This window comes from Columba livia, chromosome 8, assembly GCF_036013475.1.
Source record: "Columba livia isolate bColLiv1 breed racing homer chromosome 8, bColLiv1.pat.W.v2, whole genome shotgun sequence".
In the NCBI taxonomy this organism is placed as follows: domain Eukaryota; kingdom Metazoa; phylum Chordata; class Aves; order Columbiformes; family Columbidae; genus Columba; species Columba livia.
The window spans coordinates 30,374,277-30,387,956 of record NC_088609.1 but is presented as its reverse complement, the minus strand read 5'-3'; the positions used below and the strand labels follow the sequence as shown (position 1 = coordinate 30,387,956).

General features: G+C 47.9%; 1 protein-coding gene across 1 annotated transcript; it reads right to left on the bottom strand.

Moving 5' to 3' along the window:
* Nucleotides 1-2,178: 2,178 nt before the first annotated feature.
* LOC135580050 (zinc finger CCCH domain-containing protein 18-like) lies at nucleotides 2,179-4,803 on the bottom strand. Its single transcript, XM_065071349.1, has 3 exons — nucleotides 4,498-4,803; nucleotides 2,960-3,520; nucleotides 2,179-2,331 (listed from the first exon to the last, which is right to left on the bottom strand). Exons 1-3 carry the CDS (start codon nucleotides 4,531-4,533, stop codon nucleotides 2,179-2,181), a joined length of 750 nt encoding a protein of 249 aa, XP_064927421.1. The 5' UTR covers nucleotides 4,534-4,803.
* Nucleotides 4,804-13,680: the final 8,877 nt, after the last annotated feature.

Genomic DNA, 13,680 nt, shown 5'->3' with positions numbered 1-13,680 from the left:
TCAGAGAGAGCACATGGGCTGTATGCAGCAGCTATTGATGCAATGGCATGGATCTGTACCTAATACAACAACAGGAACACTGAGACATTCATCCCCCACGTGAAGGCAGCATGGACACTTCTGCGAGCAGAGAGTTTAATTTGTTCGTTTTATGCAAGAAATATTATTAAGATAATACTTCATAGGAAACTAAAGGCTGGTTCCTCAATTACACCTTGAGAAACTAGCGCAGTCATTCAAAATAATTAAAGATTTTCTCTGGGTTGTATTATTGGAAACAACAGCTCTGCTGCCCACGTCCCGCTCCAGCACCGAACCCTGACTGGGGCTCGCTGGGCGCTGCAAAACCAAACTTACGTCCTGAGCACTGTGCTGGATCCAGGGGAATTCTGGCTTCCACGCTCTTCAGAGCCCGAGATCTCCAGGTTTCCGTATCTGGAAAAATGAGATGGCTGTTTAGAGGAACCTCTACTGAGCAAAAGCAAAATCCCAAATAGCGTAATCCATATACAACTGGCATAAACATACACATATTGGCATATTCATATACAACTGGCATGAAGACAAGGGCTTCATGCTGGACAATTCCACCGTGGCCGGGGAAGCTGAGGAGAGATGAAGGGTTTGCACATGTCCCCGTGCACTGCAAAGCAAACCCAGTCTAAACCAGGCAGACCCGTGGTCCCTCTGACAGGAGCGGCGCAGCCACAGCCATAGGGAGCTCAGCTGGGGACACTGAGCCTCCAGAGACCTGCGGGGAGAGCCCTGGCGGCAGCTGGAACAGCTCCTGTCAAACCACACCTTGCACCTCCTTACGTACGGGTGACGAGGAGTTCATGGTGCATCTCAGTGTGAACATTTTGGTTCCCTACCGGTCAGACCACGCACGCTTTCCCCGCCTGGCGCTTCAGCTTTAATGAGAGCTGGGGTGTGGGCAGCGTGCATTTGCACATGGTCTGTTTATGCTGAAATCCTGAATTTGGCAGGATTCTTGACCTCTGCCCATCAGGTTATTAACTCCATGTCCACTAAAAGTAGGGGACGAAATTCCTGTCAACATCCCCCTGTCGTATAATAAATGATGGCTCAGTGTCCGTTCTGTCCCGGCTCTTACCTGTCCAGGAGCAGCTCCAGGACTGTGCTGGTGGAAGCAAAGGCCCTGTACGTTGAGAGGAAGGTGTTGATGTATGTAAAGTCATTATCCGCAAATGCCATTGGAAGCGTCTCCACCAGCTTTTCCAAAGTTGCAGCTTTCAGGGCCCTGCTTTTGCACGTCTCGTCCGGGCTGACAGCGTGTTCTGCAGGTAACTGGTCTCCTTCAGCCTACAAAGTGGAAACAAAGACAAAGCACATAATCAGACAGAAGCCAGAGCCCCGACACAGCTTGCACAATGAAACACAGATTCCATTCCACCTTTTCACAGGAACAGTCCATCTCTAGTTACCAAACAATTTTGTCAGTTTTGGCTCTCCAAGTACCAAATGCTGTAGCAAATACTGGAGGACAATAAAGACATTTCTTATTTAAACAGGCAAGTGTTTCCAGGGCTTAAGCTGTAATCTCATGGTTGGCTTTTAAACTGACAATTCTCTCATAACAGGGCCAACCATTCAAAAACCCCGGATGCTTTCTTAGCATCAAGAAGTTTAAGAAAGGTTTATTAGACTTCTTGAAGCATAAAAGATCTCAGTTCCTTCACCTACTGGTACCTCTACAAGAAGTTACTAAGCAAGATTTCAAGCTTCTCAGTACTTAAAGGAATTGGTAATGAAGCCCAACTCACTCGAACAAAAACTGTTGTATTCCTTTCAACACGGGTTCTATGATATTTTCAGTTAGAGCTGCATTTCTCTCTGAAGTATCTTTGTGGTACACACACATGCTCAAAATGCTCCCCACCTCCTGCACAAAACCATCAGCTGGGAAATGTACCAGAGGTCAAAAATACTTTCTAATATTTCTCCTGGTAAAAACAGGAGGCAGAGATGGGAAATCTGCCGCTCAAAGTCTTTATACTACCAACCTGGACACTACACCAAAGCAAGTTCTTATATTATTGCCTTTGATCCTGAAGAAAATGTAGAAACATGGCAACATAACATGAAAGTTCTACCCACCTCCTGACCCTCTGGCTCAAACTGCCACAGCTGCACTGATTGCAATGAAGTGAGGACACTTTAATGAGCTGGGGACTTGGCCACCACACCAGCTTCACTTACCCCGAGCCATCTTGCTCCTTCACCCTCAGTCTGGTGGATCTGCGCTCTTCTCAGGGTGTCACAGTCAACAGCTCCTTCTTGTGCGTCTTCAGCTCCATCCTCAGTTGTGCTCTGCCAGGAAAGGGCAAAGAGAAACAGGTCAGAGAGAAAGGAACACGGTCCCTGCACAAGCGCAGGCTGCAGACACCAGCATGCCAACACCGGGATCTCACAACACCTCAACAACGCTCACTTAAGTTGCCACTTCTTAGCTGCCTTTAGTTACCTGGGGTTTTTGGACTTTTAACTGAAAGCAGAGAGGAGCTGAGTGCACAAATTACTGCACAAGCCAATGAAAGAGGTAAGAATTAAACCAGAGAGTGCAGATCTCCTGAACCCCAGCACTAACAGCCGCTGTATTAACATGCTGATACATGTTGAGGGGCAAAGCACTAGAGAATTGAAAATAAACGTATCAATTAACTTTAGAAATACATATACTGGTCCCCCTGCAACCACATAATCTTTTATCATCATACCTACCACTGGAATATTTAAAGTTTCAGGGCTTTACTAACTAACACAGCCTTAAGCACACGAATAACTCAATTAGAAAGGATTTGAGTGCATTGCAAACAAATCCTGATTTGGGGAAGCTGGAGTTTGGGGTTTTTGGGGGTTGCTTTTCTGTTTGTTTTTACTCCTTTATCTCTAAAATATCCCCTAGTCAGATACAACGGTCTGTACACCAGTGACTTGCCTCTTGAACGCTCTGTGGAACATCCACATCTTCCCCAGGTTGGTTCCTCACATTGTCTTCCAGGCTCTGTGGAGTCTCCATGTCTTCTTCAGCTGGCTTGCCTGGAGTTTTCTCTATGCACTCTGCAGCCTTGGTGTCTTCCTCTGTTGCCTTGCGTAGACAGTTCTCAATGCGCTCTGGAGTCTCTGCATCTTCGTCTGATACCTTGCTTGTAATCTCCGCATCTTCCTCTCTGGTCTTGCTGACAGTCTGCTCAGTGTGCTCTGGACTCTCCTCAATGCACGCTGGAGTCTCTGAATCTTCCTCTCTGGTCTTGCTTACAGTCTCCTCAACGCGCTCTGGAGTCTCCTCAACGTGCTCTGGAGTCTCCTCAACGCGCTCTGGAGTCTCCTCAATGCGCCCTGGAGTCTCCACATCTTCCTTGGTTGCCTTGGGCACAGTCTCCTCAAGGCTGTGCAGAGACTCCACATCTTCCTCATGTCTCTTCCTCCTGGGTGTCCTCCTCCTTGGTCTTCTCCAACATCTCCAAACACACAGGTTCCAAAAGGGGAAGCTCCGAGCCTGTTAGAAAACAATGGAAAGGCAGTTTTGAATTGCAGATAGCAACACATTTGCTTTTAATGTCCTTGCAAAAGTACCAGGACAAGATCATATGAACCCTGAACTTTAGGCACTATTACAATGCAAAAGATTGTACGACAGGATCATAGAATCATTTTGGTTGAAAGAGATCATCGAGTGCAACCGTTAACCCACCCCTGGCACTGCCCCGTGTCCCTCAGAACCTCATCTAAGTGTGTTTTAAACCCAGCAGTTTCCTGTCTTTCTGGAACTCCTTCTAATCCACCCCAGGTACCATTGGCCTTCCTGGCCACAAGGGCACAGTGCTGGCTCATGGTCACCCTGCTGTCCCCAGGACCCCCAGGTCCCTTTCCCCTACGCTGCTCTCTAAAAGGTCATTCCCCAACTTACACTGGAACCTGGGGTTGTTCCTGCCCAGATACAGGACTCTACACTTACCCTTGTTATACTGCATTAAATTTCTCCCTGCCCAACTCTCCAGCCTGTCCAGGTCTCTGATGGCATCACAGCTTCCAGTGTCACCACTCCTCCCAGCTTGGTGTCACCAGCAAACTTGCTGACAGTCACTCTATCCCCTCATCCAAGTCATTGGTGAATATATTGAACAATACAGGCCCCAGCACTGACCCCTGAGGCACTGCACTGGGTACAGGCCTCAACTGGACTCTGCCCCATTGACCACGACTCTCTGGCTTCTTCCCTTCAGCCAGTTCACACTCCACCTCACTACCCGATCATCCAGACTGCACTCCTTCCCATTTCTGTGAGGAATTGTTCCCAACAGCCAACCCGAGCCTGCCCCGGCACAGCTGGTGCCGTTTCCTCCCGTCCCCTCACTTGTCCCTCGGCAGCAGTCACCAACACCCTTCTCTCGGCACTCGGAGCTGCCACCCCCCGGCCCCGTGTCCCCCGCAGCCCCGGGGGAGGGCGGGCGGCGGGGCCCGGCTCGCTCCTACCCGTCCGCAGCAGGGCCCGCAGCTGATCCCGCACATGGCGCCGTGTCCGCGTCCGCAGGCAGGGCTGCTGCCGGCTCCGCCAGCCCCGCACTCCCGCTCTCTCTCTCTCGCACCGACCGCTCGCCCCGACGGCAACGGCGGCAACGGCTCCGGCGGCACCGCGGCGACCGGACGCGGCCTCGCGGCAGCACGTGCCGCCCGCAGCCGCCCAATCGCAGCTCGCCGCCGCTCCCGCGCGCGCCCCCTTGCCCCGCCCTCAGCCCGCCCGCAGCCCAAGCCCTTGCTCAGCCGGACAAAGCGCCTGAACAGCAGAGGGTTCAGACACACAGAGATATATATGTGTGTGTGTATATATAGAGGTTTGTCTGGGGCTGCTGCCTTCCGTGAGGAGGAACCTCGCAAAGCTGTGTAATGTTCTCCTTAGGAAGAAACACCCAACAGGATAACACAGATAACGCAAAACTGCAAAGTCCAAGCATAACTGGGAAAGGAAAAACGAAGTTCTTGTCATCTACAGTGATGTTTTCACTTTGCAGTTCAATATATTCACTGTTCTACTAAAGGCTTTAAAGAGTAGGCAACTGAAATCAAGAACACGTTCTTCCCGCGCAAAGGGGGGTTCCGTCCCCAGAAATGAGAATTGTGGTTGTGAGAAATGCAGTTGTGATTCGTGCCGAGATGTTCAATGTTTACAGATATAACCAAATGAGGCACGGGCTCTGAACCTGGAAAAAGGAAAAGGTGCTTGAGTTCTGTGTAAATAGCTACAAAACTTGTTTATGAAGTTATATTGGTAGAGGGAACTCACATTTTAAGGGTTAACCAACCACATAATAAGGGCCTACTAACGAACTTCAAGCCACATAATGAATATCTAGTTTAGAGCTGTATGTGACCAATGGTATTAAGAAAAAACAGAACCCCATCGAATGCCGAGATAAGAAGTTTCACAGCACCAGCTGCAGCCTTGAGGAGACACCTTATCTATGTGACACCTTTCTGTATTTCAGCACACTGCTCATTGTTCAAGGTGTGCGTGTTGGGGAGCGAATCCCCCGCGCACCCAGCGCTGTTTTGCTTGTGCTCTAGTGAACACGTGTTTAGGGAATACAGTTAAGGAATTGGATTAAACGTTGTTTATCCATAGAAAAACCTTAAGTTATTTATTTCAATTATTCCCCCTTTTTCTTTTTATCCCATCGATTCGTGCTTTGGCTTCAAAGTTAGCCAGCACTGCCTAGCGGCGGCTAGGTCCGGTTTGGTGTTATCTTTTACAATCATTAATTCATACCCCGTTCCTTTTGTTGCCATTTCAGGATCTATAGGCATGGCTGAGATTTGCACGCCTTGGACTACTGAATGCATTAACCGAATAAAGCACGGGATCATACATGGCATGAACAGTAAACCCAGAAATGCACATACTGTCCTGAACCCCATTTTCTTCCACCGGGCTACAATTTCGAGACCAATATCCATGAGGTGGACCTGGCCACCAAGTGGGAGGAATAGAGGTATTTGATGAATTTGCCCGCAGCACGAACTTACAAGGGGTTCGTCCAACGTGTTCAGTCATTTGAGACCCCCCACATATCCAGCACCAGGTGACATTTAATTCCCGGACTATCTTTTCCATAAGATCTATAAACAGGTTTTTCCCTACTGTTGGTAATTGTAATCCCCTGTCCTTTTGCCTTATTTCTTCACACCAATCACTGCTTGTCTGTACCAATTTCTGTTGCTCTTGCTTTCTTTTTAATTCCTCTCTAAATTCCCATTCACCCCTTCAGTAAATACCTCCCACCATTCTTCGCTATTCTCTTCTGCTCTTCCAGTGGCGACCAGAATCCTCCACCGAGCTCTGGTTTCCTTATCTTCTATTCTTAGACATGTATTACACAGTCCTGTCGGTAAGTTCCCTTTGTGGATATGCTTATACCACAGTCCATTTACAACCTAAACATCGAATATAAAGAGAATTACATCTACAACTCGGTTCAACACCTTTAACTATTAAACCATTCTCATTTTCATTTCTACTGGTCATTCACATTAATACTACTAATAGTAGTTACATCACCGATCCTGTGTCAATTTCAATTTCAATTCCCCCGGTTCTTGCGTTACTTTCCAGGTTCTTTCTTCCGCCAGGGGTCCTTTAACTCCAGAGACGTGTGTCCATCCTTTCTCTGCACTCCCAACAGCTGTTTCTGCAGTTAACAAAACAAGAAAAGGCCCCTCCCATCCTGGGGTTGGAGTTTCTACTTTCCAGGTTTTAATTAGTGTTCCCCCATATCTACCAAAAATTCTACTTGTTTTGTCCTCTGGGGTTTCTTCTTCCCAATGCCATGAGCACCACCCAGGCTGCTCACCTATAAAGATTAAAAGGTGATTGTGAAAAATATCGTTTTCCGGGTTGCACCCGGGTGACCCTCCGTGGTGTTTCACAGGCTTTCTTCACTCTGGAATGATGAACCCAGGCATGCTGTTCTCTAATATTGGTAGCAGTGAAGGATATCAGGAGGTCTTGAAACGGACCTTTCTGTTGTGGTTCCAAAGTTCTCTGCAAAAGACTTCACATACACATAAATAAAATGTGGCCCTCTATCAGAGGATAGAACAGCTGGAACTCCAAACCTTGGTGTTATTTCAATGTTCTAGTCACCTCCTAAACTTCTGCTGTCCTGGTAGGGAATGCTTCTGGCCAACCTGAAAAAACATCAGTTAATACCAACAAATATCGGTACCCCCCTTTTCCTGGGAGTTCTGGGAACTCAATGTGCCATTGTGGTCCAGGCCCATTCCCCTTCCCCATTTGACCCATTTCTAGCTCGGGCATATTTTTGGGATTAGTCTGGAGGCAAAGATCACACTGCTGTCACCTGTTTTCCTAATCAAATGTTTGCGTAGTGGTTCTACTCCCCAAAATCCTTTCCTATGTTCTTCCCTTACTAAAGGCCAAACTAGATGAAAGGGGACAATAAGTTTTCCCTGGGGGTGTGAACCCACCCTTCCTTATTATATGATTCCTCTAAATCGATGATGAGTTTCGATTCTCTTTAGTACACTCTGCCTTACCTTTTAAAGACACCTGCCCGCCAAGGACCAGAGCGCTTTCTGGTTTTACCTTTTGCCCACCGTTTGTTTTGCCTCTCTGTCCGCCAGCCTTTTCCGATTCCGAGCTCACTTTCTGCTGCGCCTTAAATAGCCATGGTTGCCATTTTCTTAGGAAGTTGAGCTGCTTCTGGTAGTTTCGATATCTCCTCCACACGTTTGATATATTTTTCTTGACAGTTCAAAAGTCCCTTTTCTCTCCAAATTGCTCTGTGCACATGCACAACCCTCACGGTTTAGCTGCTTCTGCTTTCACAGTTTTCGATAGAATGTCTTTTAGATCTGGTCCATTGGATGATGTTGCTTCGATGGTCTACAGGCAGTCACGATGAACTGGTTCTCCAAAGTTACCGCTGAGGAAAGAAGCCGGGTTGACAATGTTAGTGACGATAATTTCTACACCATCTTGTTAGACACTGTGTGCGATACTAGCACAGTCATTTTCTGACCCATGGCGAATCTCTGGACCTCCTGTATATTCAGTACCACTGCAGCAACTGCCCGCAGGCATCCAGGCCACCCCTTTGCAGTTGGGTCTAACTGTTCGGAGAAACAGGCCACTGCTCGTCGACATGGGCCAAGATCCTGTGCCAATACACCCAAGGCTATTCCCTGCTTCTCGAGAAACAATAGGAGAAATGGCAGCAGGCGCTGACATCGAAGCCTTTTTAAGTTCTTCAAAGGCTCGTGTGGCTTCCTTATTCCATTGCAGCTGTTTCTGGTCCATGGGGTCCAGGTCACGCACGTCTCCTTGGTTCTAGTAGCGATTAAAATGTCATCCACATATTGTAGCATCTGTCCCTCATCAGACGGGGCTTCCCAGGATTCAAAACCTTTAGCAAGCTGATTTCCAAATATTGTCAGGCTATTTGTGAATCTTTGTGGCAACACCGTCCATGGGAGCTGGGTTTTACATTTATTTTTAGGGTTCTCTCACTCAAATGCACGTATTGTCTGGCTGGCTTCATGGAGAGGGAGGCAAAAGAAAGCATCTTTTAAATCTGAAACGATAAACCAAGTCAAATGAGGTGTTAATACTCTCAGAAGGGTGTATGGGTCTGCTACCACTGGGTAGAGGTCCTCAGCTATTTTGTTTATAGATCCTAAGTCCTGAACCACCCAACATGACCCATCTGGCTTGCGGACAGGCAACATAGGGGTGTTGTAATTGGACTCACCCTCCTTTAATAACCGTATTTACTTCTGCTCTTCCCGCCGCAGCTGATCCAGGGGGAGCTGCCGGGCACAGGCTTGGGCTCCTCTGGCCCCTTCATTTAATTCCTGCCACTATAAACTTTATATGCAATTGCAGTTGGCTGAGCAATAGTTACGTCCCTCAGCTCCTACCTTTGGTAATTTCTTACAGGTGTCAATAAACAGCATATTAAGCATCAATCCCTTGCATTAGTTTTCGATCCAAATCAGTCTATCCACAGAACAACACCAGCTGCAATACAGCTAACTCAGAATTAAGATTTATTAATTAATTATTAATTATTAATTATTAATTAATTAATTATATCTTAAATTAAAATTAAGATTTAAAAAGGCCGCCCTTTTTGCTTCTTCGTCTGCAAGGTTATTTCCCCTAATAATGGGATTCAGGCCTTTCTGGTGTCCCTTTACATGAACCACTGCTATTGCTCTAGGTTTTCTTATTTCTTGCAAGATTTGTGTGATCAATTCCTGATGTATTAAGTTTTTCCCTTGGGAATTTATCAACCCTCGTTCTTCCCAAATTTACCACATGTATGTACTACCCCAAATGCATACTTCGAATCTGTATATATAGTTCCACTACCCGTGCCGATCCATTGTAAGGCTCTTAAAACGGCATACAACTCACAGGCTTGTGCTGACCGCCCAGGATTTAATGGCCCTGATTCTAAGACCTTATTAGTTTTTCCGTTTATTACCCCATATCCTGATTTACGTTTCCCTTCAATGACTCCAGAGGAGCCATCTACAAACAATTTTCTCCTTCTGACAATTCCTCTTCTTCTAAGTCAGGTCTTATTTTTGTTTGATTTTCCATTGTTTGCAAACAATCATGTGCTAATTGTTCGCTAGGTTCCCCATATAAGAACTATGCGGGGTTCTGCAAGGAAGTAATTTCTAGGGTTAATTTAGGGGATTCAATTAAAATACTTTCGTATTTTAACAACCTAGAATCTGTTATCCATTTATCAGATTTTTGTTGTAAAACCCCTCGTATATTATGTGGTGTCAAAACATGCAATTCTCCTCCAAATGTTATTTTCTGTGCTTCTTCTACTAGACTAATATAGTCCGTAGGTCTTGCATATGAGCCCTGTGTAATGGATCCTGATTGTTGCAGTCAGGTCTTTGCAGCGGCCATTTAGTGTCGGCTGCAGGACCTTGCTGATGCTGTTCATCCCAAATCCGCATACCGGCCCTACGGATCATTCCCCTCTCTCCTGCAGTGAACAATATTCCTATTATCGACTGCAGCTCGTCCCACGTGGATACGTTGGGCCCCAAAAATTGGTCAACCCGCTCCGCTACTCCCAACGGGTCTTCTAGCAAACTCCCCATTTCCTTTTTAAAATCTCTAACATCCCCGGAATTAAGAGGTACCACCACATATCCCATTCCCGCCTGAGGCCCTCCCATGGCGATCTCTCGCAGCGGCTATAGCTGCCCTGGTGTTTGCTGTTGCTGTTGTCCAGTCTTGCTACGCGTGACAGGCCCCGTGGACTGGTTGTCATCCGAACCCTCTGGGTTCGGTGCCGAAGGGGGTGGGCTGGGACTGGGCTAGGAACTGGTACCGGGGGTGGCGGTGGTGGTACATAAGGTGGGGGTGTCATCGGGATCTCTTCCTCATGCCGCTTATTTCTCTGGCGGCCATGTTTATCACCCCCCTTTTCTTTTAACGGGTGTAGATTAACCCTAGTCTCTGATCTTATCCATAATAATGCATATTCGCTTTCTTCTGAACTAAAAGGCTCCTTTGAATTAACATAAATGTTTAAAGCCTGACAGATCCAGTCCTGAAATGATCCGAAAACTGGCCAATATAGGTGGTCTCTACGGATCTCTTTACCACCCCAAACTTCCATACAATAATGTAGCATTTTCGTTTTGCTTTCACCCCGCCTAGAGGGGTAATCATCCCAATACCTAATCATTGATCCTAACGGACTATCTGGAGGAATTGGGGAAGCCTTTCCTGCGGTTGCCCTCCCATGGGAACAGAATGCCTACTTTTCCCCTGTCCCATCTTCTGAGATCCCCTCCGCTGTATCTCAGGAATCCCAGCCCCAACCCAGTGGAGAACCGGCCTACACTCACGCGTCCTGTGTCTTCACTCGGGTCTTCGTGCACAAAGTTTAAGGGGCTGCCGGCATTTACTTTGCTTATCGCAATTCAGAATGTTCGTCGGTGAAGGATCCGGTGACAAGAGTCCCACAAGGGCCGCTTAAAAAAAGAAGCGGGGCGCCTCCCTTAGAGGGGTTGCCACCGAATATCCTTCATCCGAGTCACGGCACCAAATTGTAATAAATTTTGACTCGAAATTAACTTGAATAACACAAATGTATTCCCGATGGATTTCAACGCAATAAGCAAAGACAGCGCTGGGCGGCCATGAGCTCGGCTTCTCCAATGGCGCACCGGAAAAACTTCTTCCCGCCTTTTTCCAGGGTCCCGGGTTCGTTGCTCAGAGTGCCAGGTCACTCGTTCTTTCTGCGGACGTGTCCTCTGTTGTCAGGCAGTTCATCTCCTCTCTTCTCACCCACCCCTGCCCCCTCCCACCTTTAGAGGACCGAACATTGAAGGCAATTGCATAACAAAGGGCAGGGGCTTCCCATGTTGTACAGTAACCCCTGAGCGTTTCCTATTAACAAGTGTTAATGAACAAACATCTCTAACTCTTAGAATTCTTTATTACACAAACCAAACTGTTATAAATTGCATAACTAAAGTAAATTTGCTAATCAAACCAGGAATATGTTAGTGGTTAACGATTTGCTGAGTTATGTAGCTGTTAAACCACCATAGTTTGTCACATTCTGTTGTTGCGAGTTTTGGCGTGAAAATGTTGCAAGTTTTGGCGGGAAAGATGTGGTGTGCTCATGGGGAGGGGGATGTGCTTTGCTGTGCGAGGACAGCATAGCAACCCAGCTAACCAATCAGGAAGAAGATCGGGGTGTGTACTTACAGACGTATATAAACACTGTTTCTTCTGTAACCAGTTCCCGTGCCTCGGGTGGAGCAGTGACTGCCCGGCCGCCCGGCGCTGCTCTGATCATTTGGCTTTAATAGAAGTTATCCTGAAATTCCGGAGTCATATTTGACTATAACAAAACCAAACCAAAACAAATACACAAACCAAACCAAACGAATACACAAACCAAACCAAACGAATACACAAACCAAACCAAACGAATACACAAACCCAACCAAACGAATACACAAACCAAACCAAACGAATACACAAACCAGACCAAATGCCGACCCTGCAGAGGTTTCCCTCTGTCTGACGGACGGCGCCTCGGCTGTACCTCGGGAGCTCCCTGCCCAACCCAGCGTGGCTTTCGCCGCGTCTGACCGGCAGGCTACCAAACCAAACCAAATATTAGCTACCTAAAACCCAGGACCCAAATAATAAAAGCACCTTCTTACCAATCACAGGTCCGTCGAGAGCAGCGGAGGGTCGGTCGCGTCCGATGCGCACCCCAAGAATACCGGGGTGCTAGCCGGAGCAGGATCGAGACGCGATCCACTCAGCGGTGCCCACGAGGTCCCTGCGTGGTCGCCAAGAATGTTAGCAAACGAAACACATAACCACGGACATAGTTATATGCGGTGCTTTTATTTCAGCGCTGGGAAACCAGGGGGTCACTATTCTACTAAAGGTTTTAAAGAATAGGCAACTGAAATCAAGAACGTGTTCTTCCCGCACAGAGGGGGGTTCCTTCCCCAGAAATGTGAATGGTGGTTAAACACCCTGGCTCATTTTTCAGTGTTTGTGCTCTTTTTTTCCCTCTTTCTATGGTCAGAGCAATTGCACATCTGAGTGGAAACATGAGGCTGCTTCCCAGGGTGACCTTAAACACCCGTCAGTGCAGCAGGTGACCCCACGGGTGCCAACGCTCTGCGCTTTCAGCTCCTGGGCTGGTGTTGTCCGGGCTCTCCCTGCTCAGAACTCACGGTGTTTTGGAAAGGCAGGAGCCCGTGCAAACCCTTCTGCGCTGTCCTGCTCTGTTCCCCTTTCCTGTGCAGCGGGCTCGTGGCTCCGCTCGGGCAGGGCCGTCCCTGCGGAGCCTCTGGCGGGTGTTGCACCCGCAGCCCCAACGCGGAGCCGCCTCGTGTGGGGTCACGCGTGAGGCTGTAGCTCTGGAGAACGAGACGCTGTCAGCAGAGCTGAACAGGGACGTTCGCTCGGCTGCTTCAGGAGTTGTTGTGTTCTCCTTGAGGTGTGGGGTTTGTCCTCTGCTCTGGAGCACGAGAGCGAAGCCCCCGGAGCCGCGGCTGGTGGGGACCCCGCAGTGAGGGGTGACAGACCCGGAGCCAGGAGCAGTTTCCCCAGGGCGAGCAGCAAGTCGAGCTGCTCACACAAGGTCACAGGCAGGGCTGGTGCACATCACCGGTTCCAAGGCTGTCCCCAGCCCCTGACAGCTCTCTCTGTGCTGTTGTGCCCTCGGTACTCAATGTGGAATTCCCGGTGCGCAAATAGGTTGTGTGGATCTGAGGGAAATGGGTTAAGGTTGTGTTGGTGTGTGTTGTCCCCTGGGTAGTTTCAGTCCAACCGGAAAGCAAGAGGAGCTTAAATTCGGGGTCGGCTTTTTGCCGGGAGCAACAAACGCCGTGATGGAGACAACGGGGAAAAGGTGGAAACTCTCAGAGCACGGGGAAGTCTCAGAGAGGAAAAGAGATGAACGCAGACACTGGGGAGGGGGAAAGTTGACATGTTTATTATAGGAACAGTAAAGGTTACGTAGAGATTGAATGTCACATAAAGATCAAATATTTAAATACATTAACCCCAGACACAAATTAGTGGTAGAGAGTTTATCTATTTATTATAGACACAGTAAATATTATACA

Excerpts from the sequence above, each read along its gene's own strand:
- LOC135580050 (XM_065071349.1), bottom strand. The coding sequence starts at position 4,533 with ATGTGCGGGATCAGCTGCGGGCCCTGCTGCGGACGG. Across the intron at positions 3,521-4,497 it reads GCGGGCCCTGCTGCGGACGG|GCTCGGAGCTTCCCCTTTTG; the intron begins GTAGGAGCGAGC and ends GTTTTCTAACAG. Across the intron at positions 2,332-2,959 it reads TTCCACAGAGCGTTCAAGAG|AGCACAACTGAGGATGGAGC; the intron begins GCAAGTCACTGG and ends CTTTCCTGGCAG.